Genomic DNA, 25,851 nt, shown 5'->3' on the forward strand with positions numbered 1-25,851 from the left:
TTATCTCATATCACTCAACAAAGGCATCCAAAAAAGATGCACACTTTAATACCCCGGGTATTACATATGTCACCACCGGGGAATTTAATTTGGATTATTTGGGAATAAAGCTGGACACAGCAATGCGTCTAATGATATCTATCTGGAATACTGGAATGAAGTAGACGCTAGTCACTCATAGTATATTAGATATAAACAATACAAAATAAATTGTAAATAACTTCCCTTTTTCAGAATTTACTGATAACACTTTCTAATTTACAGATATTGGAAAGCATATTACAGTTATCTCATTAAAAATGTATTCATTATTTCTACTTATTTCTACATCTAACACTATTTTATTTAAGTTCAAAATATTTTGTGTGTGAATTTTATACATTTCTTAATATACATGTACCATAATCGAACTTAGTCAATTGCACAAACTGATATAATATCCCTAAAGGAAATTTGATAAAACTGTTTGAGCTATTATAACCAAAACAATAGTGGTACAGAATAGTCAACGAAAAACAACAAGCACAACAGACATTGTCATTAATCTATAATGATATGAACAATGTAATAATAATAAAAACAACGAACTAATACTTTAGTTCCATAATAAGAATTTATCTCATGAAATAGTTAAAGTAAGATGGTAAGGACACTATTTGTAGTTAATGGTCTATTTTGAATTGAGGTTTCAGTAAATGTCTGAGGTCTGCAGGTCCGAGAATGTTTAACTCAGAACCCCAAATGACATTAAACAGTTAGACAAATATTAACAATGTATATACCTTGAATTTACTCTTTAATTTACTTTTAGATGATTTAAATAAAAGGCCAATTAGATGTAGAATAGCAGGTAATTCATCTACATATCATAGTAAACTAGATGTTGTTTTCAACAGCAAGCCACCTTCTTAGCTTATTCGCTACTATGACTTTTATTCACCAAATCTTTCCACACTTTAGATTACATCTGCTTTTGAAGTTTATTCAATTAATTCTATAACGAATTATTATTATGAGTTACTGCTAATTGTTTACTGCGATCCAATAAGGAGATTTCCATCAGAATTGTATATATGGTTAATCATAGATTCCCTACCCTATGCTATACCCTTAATATGTTTAATATTTTTTAAAGATGCATTTCAATGTTACCATTTTTTACATGCGAGTACTATGTAGGTTTTTACTTTAATTCAGCATTGTAATCTAATGGATATTCTCTACATCATTTTATATTCAATATATATAATTACATATTAATACAGACAATGATCTTTTTTATAACAGGTAACTACAACCGACCTAATGCCAAGCTTGCTGGGTTGGATCCTGCATACATGGTGTCGGGTATTTATGGCATGTATCTTACAATACCACACGTATTCACTGCACGATTTTTGGAGGAATCATACAAAGACAAAATCAATAAAGCATCAGAAAGACAACGTGTTGAGGCTTCGGGGGCAGTTTTCCACTCAATGCTGGTAGACTTGAAATGGGATAAGAATGTTCACAAATATCGTATTGTTGAAGAGATGAAGAACATTACTTTCAAATATCCACAACCAAATGTTTTATCTATCAAAATAATAATGGACTACTATGAAATGGGCAATACAGACTTTGGTAATTTTACACAAGGGCGTATCACTGGAACTATTGGTGTTGCAGGTCCAGCTGAACCATTTCATTCTCTACGTCATCGCGAACTGCGGACACATGACATTCCTACACTGAAAGCGTCATTCCGAGTTTTTCCAAAACGTCGTCAAATATTATTAGATGTTGGCAATAGCCTTATCCATACTTTTGGAGTCCCAGACGTAGCTATAAATAAACGATTACAAGTTGCATATCCCCTGATCATGAATTCGACTTCGTACGATTGTACTACCAACGTCACAGTATTGGGATATATCCCGTATGAACGCGATCAGTGGTATAGGTTGTCAGCCGGAATCGTACAGATTCCAACGTACGGTAAATTGAGCAGAGAACAGATTGGACACGTACAAGAGAGACCATTATTGATTCGACGAATTGATCCTGAGACTAATGAATGTATAAACATAGGATTACAAGAAGCATTTCATGGTACAACAATTGGCATTATGGGCGATACATTATTTCGTATTAATCCTGAAGAAAGTTTCCAAGTAATAGTATTTGCATCACGATTTGGTGAGCCTCTTGAGAACTTACAAGTTACAATTAAACCAGGAACCAAAAGTCGATATGCCACTGACTGTGGTGGTACAAGCTATCCATTCAATGAACCAGACACAGCAGTAAATTACACACATTCCAATGTTACAGACACGACCGGTATTGCCATTTTCGAGTTTAATAGCAGTGATCCAGGTTCTCCAAGACCAATTGATGGCCAAATGTACATTTATGATGTTGAAAATGAATTTAATGGTATCACTCTCAATATTCGAGTTCGAATATTGCTTTATTCTTTATACAAAGTGTCAAAAGGTGGTCCAACGTGGAACCAAGATATATACCCAATATTCCAAATGTATGCCAATATGTTCCCTTGTATGGCTGATATTATCAACCTAGCATCATATGAGGATGTAACAAAGAAAACAGAAATGTTGAAAACCACCATGAGTTTACCCATCACGGACCCATCATATATGCCTGCGACTCGAGATCTTTCAAGGAGTAAACAAGAGGCTATTCTAAAGTGGCTAGATAAACCTAAGCGGGGCTCACCTCCTCTGGCAACATTAGAAGAGTTACATGGATATTTACAAACTGCATTAGAACTGGAACTTTCCACAATTCCACCTTACCTCAGTGCATTTTTTTCACTTCACAAAGGTTATAATAGTGACGTAATTAATATTTTAAAACGTGTTGTCATGGAAGAAATGCTTCATATGACGCTTGTAGCAAATATACTCAGTAGTATATGTGGATCTCCGAGTTTAAATAATAGTGCTGTAATCCCACGTTATCCAACGACAATGCCAGGAAATGTACATCCAGACCTTACAATATCCCTTCAAAAGTTTTCACTCGGTCTAGTGGAAGACGTCTTTCTCAAAATTGAGGAACCGGATGATTCATTGCCATTAACGTTTCGACAAACTGTACTTTATACAAATGAATCAACTGAAGATGCTGAGTATCTACATCCAAATTACAATACCATTGGACAGTTTTATTATCAGAATGTATGGAAATCCCTAAAATATCTTGACAGTACTAAGGACGATCTATTTGCATGTGCTGATGCAAATAAACAAGTCACTGAAAAACATTGGTATAGTCATGTTGTTGACAAACCGTTTGCAGTGATGAATCTCAGCGATGCATGGAGAGCAATACAATTAATAACAGAACAAGGTGAAGGGAGTTCGCCAACACAACCTTATGATTCCCAAGGAGAACTATCGCATTATTACAGATTCATGGAAATTGTTATGGGGTATAAGCTTGTTCTTCATGAACCTACAATGGAAAAGTTTGTTAAAGAAGATATGGGCGATACTTGTCATCACAGTTACTCGAAAAATGTCAACAAAAGATCAACATGTAGAGATGATGATTGCCAGAGAATAGAATCGATAAAGAAATGTGATGTGCCATTCTATTTTACTGGTGAGAGGGTACCATTTTACGAGAATGAAGTATGGCCAACAGTTACCAATCCTTCAAGTGCGATGTACAATGTTGATTCAAGAGAACGATACGTCTCCGATAGATTCAACCAAGAGTATTCAAACCTTCTACGGTGTCTCCATGAAACATTCAATGGAAAGCAAGATTATATAATCGGATGTATGTCTATGATGTCGTATTTGTTACAACTTGGCAAAGAGTTAGTAAAAATGCCAATCGATCTCAATGGAATCCAGCATGCTGCACCAACCTTTGAATACATTGACATCAATTATAACTCGTAAAACAACCATTATTAACTAAAGGGCAGTGTTCGTTGCACCGGGTCTTTTTCGTAACCGACCGTTACGTTAACGGTACACGGCGTATTCTTGTGCTCTTCTACGTCATGTACGTGCATCACGTTTATTTCACGTTGTCCTGAAACTATGCGGGCTTTAAATTTATCCGTACACGGTGTGCAATTTTCAACATAACAGTTTACAATTTGAAATTAGAATTAGGAATCATAGTGATGTATACAATACATGTAAAATAAATTATTTGTTTACATGCAATTCGAACACGTGCTGCGCGACGACCAACGCCTCTTAATAATTACCCAAGGGGAGTTAGGGTAACCAAGAGGAGTTAGAGCAATAAACTACATAATTATTTTACATGTTTATCAAATTAACAACTATTTCAAATACAATCGTTATATTGGATGTTTATACATATAGAAAAAGTAAAAAAAAATGTAGCTGGCGTGCTAGTGATAATAGATGCGTTCAATATACTGAGGGGGGGGGGCATAATGAATCTGGTTCGAAAATATAATAAATTAGGGAAAAGTGCCAAACTGTCCTAACCAAACGATTTTTTGAGGTAAAATTACACAACTGCTAACATAATTTTTACCACATTCAACATTTGTGTGGAAATTCTCTTGGACAAAAAACACCTCATTACACAAAGAGCCTATCACACTTTCCTTGAGCATTTGACACTGAAATCGTCTCCAACCCAGGCCAATCAACGATGGCCTTACACGTTGGCGATGATTTCAGTTTCAATACCAAACATAACATTAGGTTATTATAGCTATAAGTTGTGCACATCTACACCTGATTATCCGTTTGACCTGAGGTGAACTCTAGGCTGAGCAAAGCTATTGTCTTCACTTGTTAAGTAGATTAATTTACTGGAATGTTGCATTGTACATTACTCAAGTTGCCACCCATTTTCTGTCAAAACACATTACGCGAATTCCGTCAGCTGCATGAACATTTGGCTTATGAGAATGGTTGAAAAATGTTGTTTCGCGGTTTGTATTTGTTATTTATCGTTATACAATGTATTTGCCGTATATCTATTAATTGTATCGCGCGACTTTCCGTACATATTGAGATAAATGTGTATTTACTGTAGGTTTTATGATTTACCTAGATTTATTCATGCAATTTCACCTCTATATATTTTTGAACCGAATTCCGTAATTCTATATCTGTATTCTGTTCCCGCCAAGAAATTATAATCCATGTCATATGATAGTTACACTCCATGCATCATGTACCTAGTATAACGTTAATGCTTGTCAGCTGAAATGTAATTATCTACACATCATTTTAAAGAAAATGAAGTCAGTAGTTTATTCTCATCTTTATAAGCCAAGACACCTAACGTCTACGTAGTACTACCTAAGGCATTAAACGTAATCTATGTTTTAATGGTGCTTTTGAAAAAAAAGAAAAAAAGAAACAACAATGTGATAGAATCAGTATGCGAATACGTGTAAACCACATACCTTAGTGAGCAGATTCTTAAAGTCATTGTTTGAGTACTGTATATATTTCACAACAAATTCGTACTTATTCAAAATCATAGTAATGATAGTATTCATCCCGAGAGTGCACATTAGTATCTGACAATGTCTACATAAATTATAAGTAATCTTTTCAAGTCAATGAGGTTTAACACCGTAACTAGGTTACGCTCTGTTCTGAAAGATTTGGTGTACTCGATTAATATGGTTTCATTTCTTAAACAAAACAATTTATATTGATTAGACAGTTACATACTTAATCAACGTTAACTGTATCCGAGGCATGGGCTGCGATGATAGTGAATGAATACAGGAAGGCTTGCTTGCAGAATGATGACATGTGGATTGCCATGTTATCAATCAGAACATGTGAGTAAATCTTTGAACTGTACATAAACTGGTAGGAAAAAAATGTAGCTTCTGAATTTTGTGACATCGAAGAACTATTTTGTTAAAACTATCACTGTGTTAATAAATATTATTTAGCAAGTCTTGGTATTGTGAGATGTCTGTTGATGTTGCATATATTGATATTTGTACATATTTAGGTTTATGAATGGGAAAGAAGGATATTTGGCAGCGGATATAGGACTTTCTTGTGGTAAATTAATTTAATAGAGAAGGACAATTAACAAACGTGGGGTTTATTATATATAGTGTAAACACATGTTAAATAATGTTCCAATCAAATATATATTACGATGTAAATTTGAGTTTTTGTGTGTGAAAATGGTATTATGTTTACAGATGTCAATTATATATGCCTTACAGTGGGCGCTCTTGATTACGTAATGCACATTGCATGAAATCGCTTGTTTCCGGCCTGGTTACACAAGCGTTTATGAATAATAACGTAACCGGCGCGTAACCGTCGGAATGCAATGGGGTAATCTTCAGCGGAATTACTTCGTTTGTAAATGCAGAAATACATGCCAATTTACGTTGAAACTGAAACGACACATACAGCTGGGTAACCGATCATTACGTTAACGGTACACGGCGTATTTTTGTGTTCTTCTACGTCATGTACGTGGATTACGTCCAGTGTAAATTACATTTATTTTGACGTTGTCCTGAAACTATGTTGGCGTTAAATGTATCGGTTAATTGCACGGTGTGCAAGATTCAACATAACCATTTACAATTTAAAATTAGGTATACTTTTAAGTGAACGTTGACAGTTTCCATGTAAGGCATTGTGACACGAAACGAATTCGTTATAATTATTAAACGTGATTAAAACCACCCCGTATACTTTGATCTGTTTCTGAAAGCAATTGAGGAATAGATAAAAAATAAAATTAGTCCAGAATCGTATATAGCGTCTTCGTGCAGTTCGTTTTTAAATCGACCATTGAGTACCATTACTCAGGCTTCTAATGCCCGCAATCAACCACAAAAAACACTGTCAAAGCTTACAGAGTGTATGTACCCCATGCGTAATCAGACGTGCTCAGCTCTAATACATCATGCTTCTCGTACGTCTTTGTAAGATAAATATTGTGACATTTTACATGTAAAATTTAGTTGGGCTATAATAGAACGAAATGTTAATCATGTAGATTACTTCTACAACAAAAGAAGTGTTACCACTATGGCACCAAGTGAGATTTGTTTTCTCTGAGGTGACTGAACTTATATAAACATACTGTTAATTAACCTGTGTTTAAAACAAACAATGAAAGTTTGTATAAGTGTCAGTGTTTGATGTTGGGTGCGAGTACGATGTGTTGGTTGTGTTGTACGTAATCCCTTCTAAGTCAAGTCACTTTTGAGTACACATACATGTTTTGACAATTTTACTGGAATCTCCTATTAGACTCGTATACTTTCTCTCTTAAGAGACTTGCTGTGTTTTCGCGACAGCATTTTATCGGAGCTATGCGGCTCGAGACAGCAAAAAAATGCGCGTTTTGGGCAGGCAAAGTTAGGCCCAATAAACCCTATGGGTTGAACTCCGATATGGTTGTGCCCAACTATCGGGCCAAAATTATGTTCATTATCGAAGTTCTCTCTCATTTCATTTATGGCGGAGACAAAATCGTTTTGTACGTAATTTCGCGTAATTTCTGACTTGATGACGTGGTACGCCTCCTAATGTCTATTTGACAGAGTTTATTCGAGATACCTAAATCATAATATCAGCGCATTGTCTCAGACTTATTTTTTTTTCCAGCTCAACAGCATCGTGCCATGTAAAGAATCAACACAAACACGACATCAAAATCGTGTTCACCCATGTTGTTTTCATACCAAGTATTTGGCAGCGTTGTTCCGTTCGCCACTGATCGAACTGAATTTAACTCTGGCTGATGTAAACGCATTAGAGATAATCTCCCGTTATTCGGTAGGAGGAGCAGTAGTTCGGCTTGGATAGAATGCTGCCGTGTGAACATAGCAATTTTATTCAATGTTTATTCGGACGATTTACTATAATATTCATAACTTTTGATATGATATGATTGTTGTTAATTTGTATCTATCTGTGTAGCTATTGAGCATTGTTGCAATCGAATAAGATACCGATCTTGGTACGTCGTTGAGGCAGCTTGATGGTATTCTGTCGCAATATTACGAGTTTCATTTTCTCCCGGGCAAGTGTTTTTCGTGGGTGTGGCTATGCTACTGCGTGCTGTTAAACACTTAGAATAATTAGAATATCCTAAAATGATGGTGACCACAATGACACCGTTTGCTTAAAAGAATACAAATCATTGCACTCCTTCATTCGGTTAGGAAGCGAGTTCCACATTTTGGCACCATAATAGGACAACGATTCCAGTCCATAGCGTTTAGTCCTTGGTCGCTTTAACTGTAATTGATGAGAATTTCCTAAATTGTATGTTACATTTTTCTTCTAATAATAAGGACTGTAGAGGGCGCAAAAGCATTCAATCGTGTGAGCCATGATAAGGAGCAATTTTAGCTTTCCATGAATTGTAAAGTTTAACTAGATATGAGATCGGCGAGGGCGCAATAATAGAAGTAACGATCTTTACTAGACTCGCCACATCTGACAATGTGAAAAAATAACTTGCATGGACTGCAAAAAAAATCGACTATTGACGCTCAGCAAATGCGACTAACATTACTCGGACAAAGAAACATTTAAAGTGACTGACAAAAACATCGACAAAAAATAGCAACACCCGTTACTGGCACGCCAACCGCCCAGGAAAACCCAGGATTAAAAAACCTCTTGGGAAGAAAAAAATCCATGGAAACTCGTCGCACTGTCGAACGTGCCAAGGGGAAGGTGGTGGGTGTCGTCCTGTGTTATACAACAAACATTAATAAACTTACAAAACAACTAATTGAAAACTGCAGTGTAGCGAGACTGGCCTAGACTGACTGTCACGATTTCAACTATAAGCCAAGGGTGGACAAATTCCCCTATTTTGCTCGGGTTGAACTTTCACCAAATAATGACACAAATGTATGGGATAATATATTTTACTTTCATTTATAGTACTTGTAAATAAATCAATAATATGGCCATAAACATATAAATTAATTTACACCACTCCAATGCATAAATAAAGTTACATTACAAGGATATGCTCTAAAGTACAGGAAATAATAGGGTCTACTTATCAAATAAATGTCAAGTACATTCCAGCTGGTTCGAATGGTGTACGAGTCTTCACCACGTGGCCGGTCTTTGTTGTATCACGAAACTTGCAGAACGACGTTCCTTTGTCTTGATATTGCGTACAGGTAAGGACTTCGGGCGGCACTGACGAATTTCGCGGATCACTGAAACGACCTGAAACAGAAGACACCTTAAACAAGCTCTAACTTCAAAAAGGGAAACAAGAGGAAAATAAACAATCACACACGTCGACGGTAAACCAAAAAGTGACCAAAACCCTCAGCTTTCTTACGCAAAGCATTGTGGATTCAAAATCGCCATCAACGGCCAAAACCACATTTAATCAGACACAGTGGAGGGCGCTATTGAATTGAATTTCTAAATCAAAATACATTTAAATCTGTTTGTAATATTTTATATTTAACTTGTGCCATACATAACACTGACATTAAACCTTCTTTCCTCCACGTAAATACCCCCTGTCACGTGACCCCACATACCATACCGTCTGTTTGCCATCTCGAACAGACAATAGTTAACCGCTATACCGCGAAACGCGCTTAACAATATTTATGTTGAGTCACTACGAATACGTATGTAATACATTATTATATGTCGCTATAATTTATGTAATGCATACTCACAGTCGCTAGAAAAACATTCCGCAAATCGATAAATTAGTACATTATAAACGGATTAGTTAGAAACATATTTCTGGAGTCTTTAGGCCGGGCCACGGAGGCAGGTTTATATGTAAAGTGAATGACATCTATCATGTTAGACCAGTATCGCAGCAGTTCAGGGTGCGTGATTTCCGCTGAATAATCTGAACGTAAAACAACGACAAACTCAGCGTTGCAACTCATAAGCAAGATGAAATAGTCACCAATGTAGCGTGGATCGGTAATTTTACATCTGTGAATAGGACTATATTATTTCATATTTTCCAACTATCTACTGTATTTTATGAAATCAATTGGTATATACAAGTTCGACTGTGGCGTGCTCGCAAATAACGTGGAATAGACTGAAGACTGTGATCATAACTGTCTCTTTCATGACAATTTTGTTTAATTCAGCGGGTTATCCTGGCATCAACCATCACTAGTCGATCACACCCACTAGTGGATCTTAAGGTAGAAGCCTACTCATCATTTTTGAGAAAGTTGGTCATAAATCGCATGACGATGTCAATTGGTTTATTATGTGATATTAGGAGCTATTGTCCCATGGCACGATAAAATAGCATTCTTTTGTGTGTTACAGTGACATATTTTGAGAAACTTGTCCTAATATTTTCCAAAACTAGCTATTTTTAGAACAATTCCATAGAACTCAATTTTAAACAAAAAATGCATTTTTCAACACTTTTTAAAAAAAGTTCAGGAAAACAAAAAAGTACCCCATCAGTAACAATATATTATTTTTTCAGCCTAAGTCACCAGACTACAATTTGAGATATGACGTAATTTCACTGCCTTTGAGATAATGCGTAGATCTAGAGAACAGTACAAGAGACAACTTGCTAATTGTAAGGAAGCTGAGAAGCAATTTCGTGTGAATGCCTTAGCAGAAAAGCTTAAAAATGACCCGAATGGCTACTGGAAAAAATAACAAAGCATAAAAGTAAAAGCGCCATCCTCGGTGAGTAGATATGCAGGTGACGTGAAGTTGCTAAGATGTGGAAACAACACTATGAATCTATTCTGACTAAAACCGGTATTGACATTACACCAGTCATTCCAACTAGTAAGTTTTGTGAAAACATGGTGGTTCATCAGAGTGAAATCGGTGATCTGGTTAGACATCTGAAACTGGGTTTATCTCCCAGTATTGATAGTATCATTTCTGAATATTTTAGGTTTGCGCCCTCTAGACTATATGTATTATTATCCCTTTGTTTTACTGCTATATTTGTTCATGGAATTATTCCTACACGTCTTATGACCACTGTTTTAGTCCCAATACCCAAAGATTCGGGGGTGATATCTGTGATAAATCAAATTACCGTCCAGTTGCTGTGGCAACAGTTGCATCTAAATTGTTAGAGAGAATATGGCTTAATCGTTGCACTGAGTATCTATCTACTACAAATAAACCAGTTTGTCAATTTTTGTTTTGAAGGAAATTTTACACTATCATAAGCGTCGAAATACTCCGGTTTTTGTAACTTTTATGGATGCTTCTAAAGCTTTTGATTATGTTCGCCATGATATTCTGTTTCAAAAATTATTGGCCAGGGGTGTTAAGCCTTTCTTAATTAAAGTATTGGCTTATTGGTATAGGTGTCAAGAATTTGTGGTTCGTTTGAATGGTCATTTATCAGATTCGTTTGGTGCTAACAATGGTGTGAAACAAGGAGGCATTATGTCCCCTATCTTATTTACAGTGTATTTAGATGATCTTAGTAAGGATTTATCAGCTCTTCCATATGGATGTTTACTCGGTGGCTACAAGGTCAACCAGCTGATATATGCTGATGACATTGTCATTTTTTCTACTGGATCATATGGTCAGCAGATGTTAGTGAATGTAGAACCATGGTAATTTTATTGTTTCTTTAAATCTATGTAGTTTTCGTTATATTCCTTGTTATTAAGGGCCCGTGCGTTATTTATTATGGTAACCCGTATTTGTGACGTCATGGAAAAGTTTTGGCCTCATGATTAACACTCGTTGAGAATCGCTACGGTGACTGGTGCGTCCAACTACGTCACGCAACTCCGCGCGCAGGAGAAGAAGGTGCAGGACAGAGAAAAAGATGGCAGGAGCTGTTAGCGGGATTGTGTTGGAAATGTGAACACGAACGTGTTCTGGAAGGCATCAAGTCGGCGTACGAAAAGTTAAGAAAGAACTAAGTTCGGGGTGTTGCAGCCCACGAACTAGTTTATGTTATACCCGTACAGCGACGACATCAAAGTGACTGTCGAACTTGTGTTGAACCAACTTTGTTGACATCCAGCGTTGGACCGTGTCGTTGATGATCAAATTGATGCGACTCAGGAACTGATCGATAAGCGGTGAGTGATCTTTTGCAACGTAGGGCTCAAGGAACTTGACGTACATCAGATCGTGGAGCCTAGAATCACCGCTAATTATACCTGCCTCGTGATCAGCAAATATTCGGGACTGTACATAACGCTGTGAACTGGTTGGCGAGTTTTGACATCGTACTGTATATTTTTGACATAAGTTTGTTATTGTATTATGTATCATTTTATGAGAACTGAAAATATCAGTTAAGCTATTGTGTTCTCTTTGTAAATTTTACATAGTAATTAGTGGATGGCGAGAGTTTGTATTTGCGCCAGTAATTTAGTTTGGAGTGACATTACCCTGCAATGTTTCATGTTTTTGGCTATAGCCTAGAAACCATCGCTGTGTTATTCTCAACTTTACATTGGATATCGGTACTTTTGGATGCTACCATTTCTCGGGCGGGAGCACAGCACGGACTCTGCTTTCCTCTCGTTTATATTCCTGTGAAGCACGTATTTTGTAATGCCGTTGTACTTGTTGTTGCCATGGCATCCTTATATCGAGTGAATTTCTTGTTTGAATATTAAATCTGTCTACTTTACATTTGTATTTTATTTATTTTTATTTGACAAGTCAGTTGTTCGTTCCCCCAGGCGGTATTAATGCCTGTATGCTCCTCACCACGCCAAATTAGCTAGCCTGAGATTCGAGAAATACCCGAGTTTCAAATGCATGTGGCCAGTTCTTTAATGAAAAGAAGGATGTATGTATCCTTTTTCAACCTCGCATTAGAATAATTAAATCCAGTGTCTATCATTTTAAATGGTAGAATTCTTAAGTATGTTGACGTGTATAAATATTTGGGTCATTTAAAGGGGAGCAGAGGTGTGGCTTTTGACACTCTGTACATGAAATTTGAGATCTATGAATGAATTCTGTCGATAAACATAACTTGTATGTGCTGCGAAATGCCCTAAATATCGGGTATGAAACGGGCTGTGAAGCAGACGACAAACGTCCGCTTTTCCTGGTGTCATTTCGCCTCTAGAGGGCCAGTCAAATGACGTCATCAGTGAACACTGATAATTGAAGCCATTCATGCTAGTACGCCAATCCCATAGAAATGCTACTATGAAAGAACTTGTTGACTGACTACATAAAAGTTGAAACATGGCGAAATGTTGTGCGCATGAATGCCATAACGATTCATGTTAAGTTTCTCGAAATTCCAAATAAAAAATCACGTTGTTGGTTGCGAGAAAACGGCAGAAGAACTAACCTGAAAATGAAGACACGTACAGCGCTCTAGCTATAGTAAACAGTGAGTAAATAAATATTGTTTGAGTTAAAAAAATAAATTAGAAATACGCTAATATCATTACAGTAATAATTTCACCCAACTTCCCACTTTTAATCGACCGCTTATCGCTTAATTTCCGACCGCACTGTATTTTCCGACCGGAAAACGACCGCATTTTTATCGTAATTTTTCTCTCACCGACCCATTGAAAACACCGACCGGTCGCCCAAACACTGGTCATTGGCAGAGTAGTGACCGAAATAGTGGTTTTGAGTGATACAGTTTGGGGATACAACGGGTACTAACTATTATTAAATTCCGAACTACTCTTCAAATCTATACCACATTGTATCATTCGCGGAGGAAACTTCACCTGTGTCCAATATTAAATAACTGACTTTGCGTAATTATTATGAAACCGATATATTACAATGTTGAAATTTTTAGAGCCGGTACAACATTGTAAACAAATTTGCGTAATTAGAAAAGCAGCGCACTAAGTAAACGACCTCAAAATATACAAGTTTCCGTACAGCACCGTCAGAACTAATAACAATTTTACAAGATCGACGCGCGGAGCATGAAAGAAAATGATTGCTAAGACAACGCGCCTGTTCAGTGCGTGACTTGGGGGTCAAACTTCGGTCAACACACACTTGATGTCAGCATCGCCGCGCAGTAAGTTACGCAATGAAAGTACTTAAAATTCAATTGCATCCTAAAATGATGGCGTTGATCACTCAGTCTTTTGCAAAATATTATAACTAGTTTCCAAGCTTTTGATGCAGCCAGATTTATTTAACTTTGTGGAAATATAATCTTTTTAATTTCTCAGTCCTTTCTGGGCGACCTGCGACTGTTTGTTTCCTACTCGCTCCTAAGCTAGCGATTGGTGAGAATGGTTATTAATATATTACCCAATACACTTGTAAATCGGACAGTCATACCGCAATTGTGTTGAAACATTTTGGGGGCAGTAAGTAACGTCAGAATATTGTTTAAAATAAAATATTCCATCCCAATCAAATCTAGGTCAAAGGGTCAAAGTGCGTGCATATAATTATAGATAGTTAAAAACTAAATATATTTGAATGTTTGACGGCTATTCAACGTTTGTGCAAACAAGAATAAAAAAAGGTAGTGTATACAATAGCGATATGACTGAGATATAATGGCATTTGTTTACAATATTGTACCGACTCTAGTATTTGACACAGATGAAGTTGTTCGCGAACGATACAGAGTGGTATAGATTTGAAGAGCCGTTCAGAATTTATAATAGTTAACACTTGTTGTATATCCCCAAACATTTTGACTACTCCTGTGCCGGTGACCAGTGTTTGGGCGAGCGGTCGGTGTTTTCAATATACGAGCGAGAGAAAAAAAACGGTAAAAATGTGGTCGTTTTCCGGTCGGAAAATACAGTGCGGTCGGAAATTAAGCGATCGTTTAAAATCTGGGAAGTTGGGCAAAATGAGTACTGTGGTTCAAGTGATATTAGCATATTTCTCATTTAGTTTTAACTCGTACAATATTTATTCACTCACTGTTTACTATAGCCAGAACGCTGTACTGTCTTCACTTTCAGGTTAGTTCTTCCGCCGATTTCTCGCAACCAACAACGTGATTTTTTATTTGCGATTTCGAGAAACTTAACATGAATCGTTATGGCATTCATGCGCACAACATTTCGCCATGTTTCAACTTTTAAGTAGTCAGTTAACAAGGTCTTTCATAGTAGCATTTCTATGGGATTGGCGTACTAGCATGACTGGCTTCAATTATCATTGTTCACTGATGACGTCATTTGACTGGCCCTCTAGAGGCGAAATGACACCAGGAAAAGCGGAAGTTTGTCGTCTGCTTCACAGCCCGTTTTATACCCGATATTTAGGGCATTTCGCAGCACATACAAGTTATTTTTATCGACAGAATCCATTCATAGATCTCCGATTTCATGTACAGAGTGTCAAAAGCCACACCTCTGCTCCCCTTTAATGACCTCTGACTAGAGTGTTTTATGTTAGAGGCAATGTTATTATTCGTGATTTCAAGTTTGCAACATTTCGTCTTAAGTGTAATTTGTTCTCTGTTTTTTGTGATGCTCCATATTGTTCTTATTGATGATGTAATTAAACCATTCAGTCTTATTGTAATTTACCCAGAGCTCATTCACAAGTTTTTCGAAAATTTTCCGGTTGAGAACCACCCGGTAACAGAGTGTGGGAGAGTAGAAAATCGATTGTACGAAAAACCGTTGCGAAATATTTGATAAAACTGAAGAATTATAAAGTTATAATCATACATTATATGTGTGACTTTCATTTACAGTGTTAATACGAGTTTATTATACACAAAATGTTCGCATCTTGTCATATATCACATCGTGTTGAGGTTGGTACCAGATCGTTTAAAATGTATTATCCCACAACTTCCAAATTCGCGTACAAACAAAGCGTTTAAACCTCAAAAGTAATTCGAATGGCATGGTGCTATTAATTTTGAATTTTGTTGTCTACTGCTTCTTGTGAATCGATATCTGTCCGATTGGTCTACATATCAAATGTTTAGGTCATTGCTGTCACATGCTGAAAGAATGCATGATAAAGTTCTTAGTTTATCATCTTTCGTTTTGATCACGGTGGTAAACATTGACCTCTGTTACTTCCGCACGTACACACAGATACAGCAGATAGTTGAATACATGGTCAATATGCATCTATGCATTATGTGGTAGTTGTAAATTATCAGAATATAAAATAATAGGTTGTCCGTCACTATGCCAACAATATATCGCAAGTAAATACATACATATTTCCATAGCCAGATAGCACAGTAGAATTTGCTTGGCATTTTGCTTGAACCCTGCAAAGAATGCAAGATCGACATAGTCAACATAGTTATCGTCTAGCCTCGTTTACTCGTAGGTATGTTTGATTATTTTGCACGTAACAATCATTATTTTATCTTTATCATAAATTAAATTAGTGATCATATTGAGATAATCGAGTGTCCATCGCCACGGAAACGATATCATTTGGTGACAGCAAACATATATCACCGGACTGGGGAGGGAAGTTCGGTTCAGTGAGCTGGGTGTGCATCATAGTTATAGTTGCAGCTTACGTAGAAGCGCACAGTTGGCATAAATGTAAGTACCTATTAGTTACCTATTATGGTGGCAATCACGATTGTGCGAGTGAGTATTTCTAATCAAGAAATTATGAGTTATAATCGTTGTTATTTCAATTTGCTAATCAGTGTTTACTAGTAACTACAATTTAGTAGAGAGTGCATGGAGAGCGGCTCTATAGATAACATGTGTATATAGAAGAGTAGGAAAGAAATCTATGTACCCCTAGAGTTCGAAAACGATGCCGTTCCAGTAAATTGGCGCCGCCATTTTGTTTTCATTTTTTTATTCTGAATTATTTGTGAAGATTTACTACAGGCAGGATTTTAACTTGAATCTAGCAGGGTCGTTTGTAGCTTCAATACGCAGGACACTGTACTCATGGAGCGGATTTGGCAATTTGTCCTCGGCTTGACGGCGTGGAGAGTGAACACGAATTAGTCAGGACCACTAGAGAGTGTGTTGCGAAATATTTGATAAAACTGAAGAATTATAAAGTTGTAATCATACATTATATGTGTGGTTTTCATTTATAGTGCTAATACGAGTTTATTATACACAGAATATTCGCATCTTGTCATCTATCGCATCGTAATGAAGGTGGTACCAGATCATTTGAAATGTAGTATTCCACAACTTCCAAATTCGCGTACAAACAAAGCGTTTAAACCTCAAAAGTAATTCGAATAGCGTGGTGCTATTAATTTTAAATTAAAGGGTGCATGATAAAGTTCTTAGTTTATCCTCTTTCGTTTTGATCACGGTGGTAAACACTGACCTCTGGTGCTACTGAACGTACACACAGATACAGCAGCTACTTGAATAAATGGTCATCTATGCATTATGTGGCAGTTGTAAATTATCAGAGTATAAAATAATAGGTTGTCCGTCACTATGCCAACAATATATCGTAAATAAATACATACATATTACCATAGCCAGATAACACAGTAGAATTTGCTTGGCATTTTGCTTGAACCATGCAAATAAATGCAAGATCGACATAATCAACATACAGTAGTTATAGTCTGTTTGATTATCTTGCACGTAACAATCATTATTTTATCTTTAAATATTAAAAATTAAATTAGTGATCATATTGAGATACTCGAGTGCCCATCACTATGAAAACGATATCATTTGGTGACAACAAACATATATTACCATACTCGCGTAGAGGCAGTTCGATTCAGTGAGCTCGGTGTGCATCATAGTTACAGTTACAGCTTACGTCGAAGTGTGAGATCGCACAGTTGGCTTAGTATTTGCTTGAACTCATAAATGTAAGTAGTACCTATTAGTTACCTATTACGATGACAATCATGATTATGCGGGCGAATATTTCTAATCAAGAAATTATAATCGTTGTTATTTCAAATTGCTTGTCAGCGGTTTCTACAATTTAATGGATAGTGCACGGAGAGCATCTGCATCTGTATCGATAACATGTACATACATATAGAAGAGTATGAAAGAAATCTACATACCTCTAGAGTTTGAAAACGATGGACTTCAGAGTGATTCTCAATAAAAAGAAATTGTCCTCTGGCAAGCGACTGAAAATAGTCTAACTTTGAATAGTGTTTCAGGTCATCTCAGCGGCGACACACTCTATTGATCTTTCTTTTATACATGTTTTTTTTATGGCCAATGACGCACTAAAACTTCCTGCCAGTTTAATAATACTGAATAATTGTGTTTTTTAGCTTTCGAGCAACTAGAATTGTTTATCGGCAGAGATCGAACATAAAGTGATTGTGAACAGCAGGTGGTAAATAACTGAAAATGTTCATCATCACTCGAATTAATCATTAACCAACGAATAAACAACATTGCGGGTACCTCAGATGCGTATCTGTGGATGCGTTTTGCGGGTACGCAGAAGCCATAACACTGATGTCTGCGTGTCGTTCTGTGTGTAGGTTCTGCGTGCAGGGTTTTGATCAAGTCTGCGTGTGCTACCGATTCTTTTGCTTTAATGCGATAAATGCAATCCGTTAACCTAGCAATAAAACTTGTTTTCAGTGCTGAATATATGGAGGTGAGAAGTTTCAAGGTAGTTTTGTGCTATTACGAGATCGCCTTTTATTATATTTTACCCGTAAACCAAAAAGCTCAATACAGTATTTTGTACAGAAAGACAATGAGCTAATGAATGACCTGTAGATATCACACACAATAAACGCATGTGTCAAAGTGGACAAAATTCCTTCATAAATCAACTGCTTAGCTCATTCAATATAGTTACCATGCAACTAAACAGCTCATTGATCTGAAAATCATTGGTCCAGGGTATTGCTGCTCAAACAAGTGAACGTATTACTTATGGAAACAATGTACTCATGTGGAAACAAAAAAAATCCACTTGTAAATGTTGCCTTTTTCAACAAGAGAACAATATTTTCCTTTCATAGTAAATGCCAATAAAGGAATCTGAAAAAAAAATGTTGCTACGCGTCGAAATTGCTAAATAGTTGAATAATTGTTGTCTATTACAATTGTGGCTGGTTTAATATCCATTGAATCTTCAAACATAACGTCCTGGAAGCCAATAACATTGAATGGTATATCAAAAGACAGTACGCTTGATATCGCACCCAAGCTTGATTATTCTCCATTTTTGTACTGCTAAGTATAGTTTTAAGAGGCATAGAAACTGTAGGTAGATTTTAAATATCCATATAAATCAATATCATATACTTTATTTACCCATTATTATGTTCAATACAACGTTTCTTTTCCAGGTAAAATGCCCGGACCTCAAGTTTTTCCAGGTACGGAAAAGTTGACTTGGTCATGAGCTGCCTTCTCTACAAAATGTTCGAAACCTTTATAATGCTAAACCTATGACACTCTTTAAATTTGAGAGATACCAAACCGAAATCATACAAATACCTTGTATTTTTGCTTTACGCAGCAGACGCGAGAACGGACGGGCCGAGTAGTGAACTTTTAATATATTTTCAATCTGAAAAACCCAACAAATCATACGATGCTATACAAGAATCAGTGCAGAAGTATTTAAACAACGGGGCTGACATTAATATCAGATACAAGGATGGGCAAACTGTTCTTCATAAGGTAATACTAATGATCATAATATATAACGCGAAGCTGTGAGAAATGAAGTAAGTCACAATTAATAGATTCCACTTTAATAATAATGTCCCCAGCACGTAACATACATCTATTCAATCATGTCAATAATTTGACTTGTGGGTTCGTAGAGGGAAACTGACACATCGAAAAGAAATATATGGATAGACTATTTTCATTAGCACTCTGAGCGGTCAAATGAACTCTTTAGAAAATCACACCCGTATTCCACGTTTAAGACTCCAGCTAATGAATGGATTGCTTAGTCACGCGTTGGTAACATGACAACGCAGATAACGCAATTAGAATACGCAAATATGTGCAACCAGGAAATCGGCATGGGTATCAGATAGGCATATTTCTAACGCCAAATTCAGACGGAAAAATTAACTACGACTTCCGTAAAAATCAATAAAGACGTATACAATTTCGTACATTCGTATGTCACTCATGTTTTCTACATAGACCGACTTAATTAAAGTAATTATAACTATAAATTCATGAGTATTGGTATCCAAAACATTATCAGAACTATGGCAATGTCTTATCAATTAACTGTGGTGAATCAGGTAAATTAAATATCTCTTAATCTAATACACTTTTAAATTACGCCACCAATTATTTACTTTTAAGGTCGCAAAAGATTGGACAGAAGAAATTGCTGAATTTCTTATAAAAAGAGGTGCGAATATCAACGTAGCTGATTCGGAAGGAATAACCCCCCTCCGGGTTGCAAAGAAAGATAAGATGGTTAAATTACTAGAAGAGAACGGCGGTGAGATTCTTTGAAAATATATTCATGTATCTTTTACTACATTAACGGAGAATTCAAACAAGATTTGTAATGTGATATTCCTCACATTGATTTATGCTTTATTCTAGTTATGATTGTTTACAAAACAAACTAACTTTGACTGCTACATTTGCTGTTGTTTTAACACGACATTACATATGTCTGTAAAGTATCTCACATATCGACACATATCATATTATTGAGGAAAAGACACTTTCTAAATGTTACCCCCATATGATAATACTTGACGACTGGAATATTCAATAGTATTATTCGGTGAGCATATCAGAAGGCAAACAGCGTTAAGAATGAAATGTACCTTTTGCAGGCAACATTTTCATTACAACTAACTTTTTTATTTTTTGTTGATAACATATCAAATTTAGCAGATCGAAAATATTTATTTTATTAAAAAAATAATTTTAGCTGCATGTAATTTACAAAATTGTCGATATGAAAAAAATCTCTGCTGTACATACCTTTTGACAAGATGTCCAACAAATAAATTCAGCAGGAGTTAGGGCAAATATTTCTTTTTTATTTCTTTGAATTAAAATTTGTTTAAATTATGCTCGATTATATTGAATTTTATCCATCAAATACATAAAAGTGAAATTTATAAAATAAATTTAAAATAACTAATTTTGATAGACGTCGAATACAAACCTATCCCAACATTATTTTGATCTTCATAAAAAGTTATTTTCAATGACACCAGTTGCCGCAAAATAAAGTACCCTATTATGACTAAAATGCTTTTTTAAATAAAGTCAATTTTGTCAATAACAAAAATTAACCTTCAACATTGTTACAGGAATACAGGAAAATACAGGAAACGAAACGAAGGTGCGCGGTTAATGAACCTACAAAATAACAAATAAAATCCCTTATAAACATATACATACAGCTGTCAGACAAAAAGCCCAAATCTATTTATACAATAAAAATATCATAAACAATGATCAAACAAAATGCATTACTTGTTTTACGTGTTGAATAATTCCAACACGATAAAACAAATTATCGACAACCAGCAAATGTCTTGAAATTTCACTCCCTGGACAATGTTGACATCCGGACTGGCATTGACTTCCAGGGTCGAACTTACAGTAAAACATGTAGTCGAAACAAAACCAAAACAAATAAACTAAAAGGCTTGCGCAAATGACGTTCCAACAAGCTCTACAACATAATATAGTAAACGTAGTATAATATCAACTATAAGCTCACTATAAAGATGGTTAAAAAACACGCATCCCTTTCTTAATTGTTTTAAATTTGGAGAAACTTCAAATGAATGACATTTCTTCCATTAATCTATTAATCAATAGCTGATTGGTTATTGTTATACATGGCATGTTTTATAGGTAAATACAATGTGAACAATCGGCATGAATCAGGCATAATTGAAAATACAGAACTTATTCGTAAATATTTCATTGATGTGTGGAAACCACAAGATGATACAAAAGCGAAAACGATTGAAACCATGCAGAAAAATATAAACAAGTTGACCGACAATGCGAAATCCTCTATATGCAATGAAACTGGATCTGAAAAGGTACCTTCAATCATATTTTATTAGTTTTTACGAAAGTCTGTTATTATGGTGTAATGGAGTTTCATGGTCCCTCTATATTCATATCTAACTATTTACATATTATATTTTCTGTATAGTGTTGGCACAAAAGTGTTGCTGAGGACCTCATCGAAAAACAACTCATCAACTTGACTGACACAAACGGAATAACTTTAATACACGTAGCATCTGCCATAAATTGTACAAAGTTAATTACATTTCTGCTCCTCGAGAAGGAAGGTGAGAAAATAATCTGAAACGACCAAGAATTAATAATGATAATAAAAAAAACATAAAAAAACAGTGAAGCTGGGTTAACTCCAAAACACGCATTGCAATGTACAATAACACTTGCCATCATGCAATTCACCTTCAATCACAATCTATATTCCGGGTATTCTGATTCTAATGTATATATAAATCTAATTAGTTATATAGAATCTTGCAATTTATACATGTTTCACGGTTTTAGCCTGCACAACATCTACATTTCACTGGAAGAAAAAACGTCGGTTCATAGTAGATTTCATGACCATTTAAAACATCATTGCATAGATTCATCTATTGGTATGTAAATTAGTGTATCTTTGTATCAATCATGCGAGTACTACTCAGTGGGTACTTGTCAGATTCTTTCTCATTGTTATATTTAAACAATTATTCTTCAGCGGTTTTGTTAAATATATGCATCTTGCAGACTGAATATAACAACAAAACATATCCTTGTAATATTGATAAAAAATCCTTTAATTACGCCAAAACACTGATTGTTTACCTCAAGAATTTCCACAAAGTATTCTTTCGCATCTCTGTCATTCATTCACTTTTCTGTAACGTGATCTCGCGGGGTTTGCATTTAATATTTATATTTAGTGTGGAAGCAAATCATATGCGTTACTATAAAAAACGTTTGACAAATGGCTAAACCGTCAAATGCAACTTCAAAACGGAAACACATAATTGTCATATTTCATGATCATATTTCAAACAGTTATCAAAACAAAAAATTGTCACGTCACTAGACGAACCCTGTTTGGCATTTTAAGAGGTAACTTTTTGATTACGTCACAATTTCAAAGTCTGTACAAGAACCAAATTAGATTTGCCGCTCAGGGTAATATTTGAAAACGTGTAATATTTGAGAACGTAACTTGACTTCATACCATCTATATCGCATGATACATGTAATGAACTGCAATATTATTGTCGTTGTTAAGGGAACACACCATTGCGAAATATTGCGTGACTTGCGAGATATTTAGTAGTAAAGGTGAAGTAGGGTCATTTTCACCTGCATTTTTGATCGCATGGGGCATCAGATTAATTTTCCTTTACTGGAATTGGTGAGTCGTTGCCATACTTAAGAACTTTTAAGTTTGCGATGTTTGAAGCGTTAATATGTGATTACAGTTGCGCAGTGTTGTTAACAAACATGAGGGAAGAGTTGTTATCAAATGTTTATTTTTGTTGTGTTCAAAGCTAATGTAAACGCAACGACTACAACAACTAAACATACACCACTGCATGTGGCAGGTATGCATGGCGCCTGTGATGCCATCACAGTGTTAAAGGATAGTGGTTCAAAAATGAATGAGAAAGATGACAAAAGCAGAACACCGTTGATGTTAGCAGCGCTTGGTGGTAAATGTCTGTTAATTATTTGAGTGTTTATCGAATTATTATAAATAAATAAATAAATAAATAAATAAATAAATAAATAAATAAATAAATAAATAAATAAATAAATAAATAAATAAATAAATAAATAAATAAATAAATAAATAAATAAATAAATAAATAAATAAACTTTGGTTGGTCAATTAACTGACAGATCGATTGGCAGACCGACAATCGCTCACAAGGCTGATACAACCACCAATTAAACACAATGGGATCCCCCATCAAACCCCATCCATGATAACACACGATCCCGAACAATGCCTACATATATGTTTAGTAACATCATTTCATTTCTGTATTTTATAGACTACAGTAAGGCGTGTATGCTCCTACTAGATTTTGGTGCCAACGTTGATATCGTGGATAAGAACGGAGAGTCGTGTATTATAGTAATGCTGTCAACAATGCCAGACGTGGTATGACGCATTTATATCAAAGTTATTATTTAAGTAAAAAGTCATTGCCCTGCTTGGTACAACTGACGGGATGATCTATTGCTATTATATTTTGTAAATATATTTAGAATATACATTTCAAGGTCCAGAAGGCGTTTTTGGTGCATCCAGCATTGTGTATTGCTACATATCCACAAATCTACATATAAAATATCATAATCAACGTATTCTTTTGAAAAAATAACAGTTGCAAAACAACGTCAGATGCTTTACTGCTTCACACTTGTTTAATGCTCGCTCGAATGCCAGTCAATTAACTGGCGTCGTTGGTTATCCTTAATAGAACTTTTCATTCACCCAGTATTATTTAATTACTATTATATAAATAATTGGGTTTGGTATTCCGACTTAAATGTCGCTCTCACAGAGACTTGGCCAAAACGACCCACTGATGAGGAACACAACTCTAATGACACTCTTGCCCGGATGACCCATTGTAATCAGAGGCACAACTCCAATGAACCTCCCACCGGGTATGACCCACTGTTCTCAGGGGCGGAACGCCAATGACCCCGGCACAGGGTCATAACCTGTAAGACCTACTGGTACCAGGAACAAAAACCAATAACCCATAAGACCCACTGTTATCAGGGGCAAAACTCCAATGACCTTATCACAGGGTTAATACCTGTATGACCCTCTGTCATCCGAAGCAAACACCATTGACACTTATGATCCACTGTTTGTCTTAAATCAAAGATTGCCTAATGCTAATAGAAAGTTTCATAAAACCTATATTTTCAGGCACGTGTCGCTCTGAACCAGTTTCATCATATAGATCAAACATACCGTAAACAATACTATGACTTAGATAAACTGGAACTAAAACCAAAATCGTCAGAGAGTCAGTCAGAGTCAGAGTCAAAGGAAAAGGGTAAATGAAATACATCGCACACAGTATCATCTATCCATTCATGTGACTTAAAAACCTATTGTATGTGTCACACTAAAATGACGAAAACAACCATGGGATACGTTACAGACACCCATTGCACATTAAAAACTCTAATCTCAAATATAAAGTTATTGAAATATGTGTTGCTCAGATATGTATTCCAGTAAATGCATGTTTGTGTTTAAATAATATATTCGAAATTCTAGAGAAGTTGCGGGAATTGTTGTGTGCATAAATTGACTAGACCTTCAATTAGACTTTTTTGCATTATAAAGTAAATGTATATGTAATTCAAGCTTTAATACTGTTTACTGCAGTATTTAATCTGTGGGTATTTATGTTTTACAGCTGAGCCACATGTACTATCTCCGGTAAGGCAATTGTGATATCTAATTATAATTAATATCAGTAAATCACAATAATGACACCTGGATATCATTGTGTTAGTAATTCATTCACGTTTAATAGATGACATCAAAATTCAACCGCATTTCACATTATTTTTTTCTGATGCTACTTTATTTTCACAGCTAGATGTTGTCGTGCGTTCTCATCGCTCGCAATTACAAGTAATTGACCATCCAGTGCTTTTAAAACTCATTGAGGTTAAATGGAAGAGATTTGGCAGGTACTTCTTAAATTACACCTATTACAACTCATAAACAAATATGCGAAATAATAACCCAACATTTTGTGAAAATGCTAAACAAGTTGATTTTAGTGTTCAGGAGATTAAAATAAACAAATGAATCCTATGTTTCATGTTTTATTTGAATAATGATGTTTACGATGCTTGAACACGCAATGATCCTTATCTCTACAAGTTATGTCATATTTTGACTTGCCATGAAGTTTTGTTTGTCGTTTTGTTTGTTTTGTTACCTTGATCGTTGGAACAACAAACAAAAT

At 35.6% G+C, this 25,851-nt stretch overlaps 2 protein-coding genes across 2 annotated transcripts; both read left to right on the forward strand.

Annotated features, from left to right (window-relative positions):
* Positions 1-1,268: 1,268 nt before the first annotated feature.
* On the forward strand, positions 1,269-3,920 carry LOC146731607 (uncharacterized). Its single transcript, XM_085492952.1, has one exon. The coding sequence runs from the start codon at positions 1,269-1,271 to the stop codon at positions 3,918-3,920; it is 2,652 nt and encodes an 883-aa protein (XP_085349078.1).
* A 17,764-nt stretch (positions 3,921-21,684) lies between these two features.
* LOC146731608 (ankyrin repeat domain-containing protein 61-like) lies at positions 21,685-24,929 on the forward strand. The gene is made up of 5 exons (XM_085492953.1): positions 21,685-21,894; positions 22,011-22,152; positions 23,392-23,553; positions 23,899-24,008; positions 24,792-24,929. Exons 1-5 carry the CDS (start codon positions 21,685-21,687, stop codon positions 24,927-24,929), a joined length of 762 nt encoding a protein of 253 aa, XP_085349079.1.
* Positions 24,930-25,851: the final 922 nt, after the last annotated feature.

Source organism: Saccoglossus kowalevskii, chromosome 18 (assembly GCF_978046115.1).
Source record: "Saccoglossus kowalevskii chromosome 18, keSacKowa6.1, whole genome shotgun sequence".
NCBI classification, from domain to species: Eukaryota; Metazoa; Hemichordata; class Enteropneusta; family Harrimaniidae; genus Saccoglossus; species Saccoglossus kowalevskii.

What these genes read in the sequence shown, in the direction of transcription:
- LOC146731607 (XM_085492952.1), top strand. Translation starts at nt 1,269, where the DNA reads ATGATCTTTTTTATAACAGGTAACTACAACCGACCTAATGCCAAGCTT.
- LOC146731608 (XM_085492953.1), top strand. Translation starts at nt 21,685, where the DNA reads ATGGCATGTTTTATAGGTAAATACAATGTGAACAATCGGCATGAATCA. An exon ending in ATGAAACTGGATCTGAAAAG is followed by an intron (nt 21,895 to 22,010) that starts GTACCTTCAATC and finishes TTTTCTGTATAG; the next exon opens with TGTTGGCACAAAAGTGTTGC. An exon ending in TGTCAACAATGCCAGACGTG is followed by an intron (nt 24,009 to 24,791) that starts GTATGACGCATT and finishes CTATATTTTCAG; the next exon opens with GCACGTGTCGCTCTGAACCA.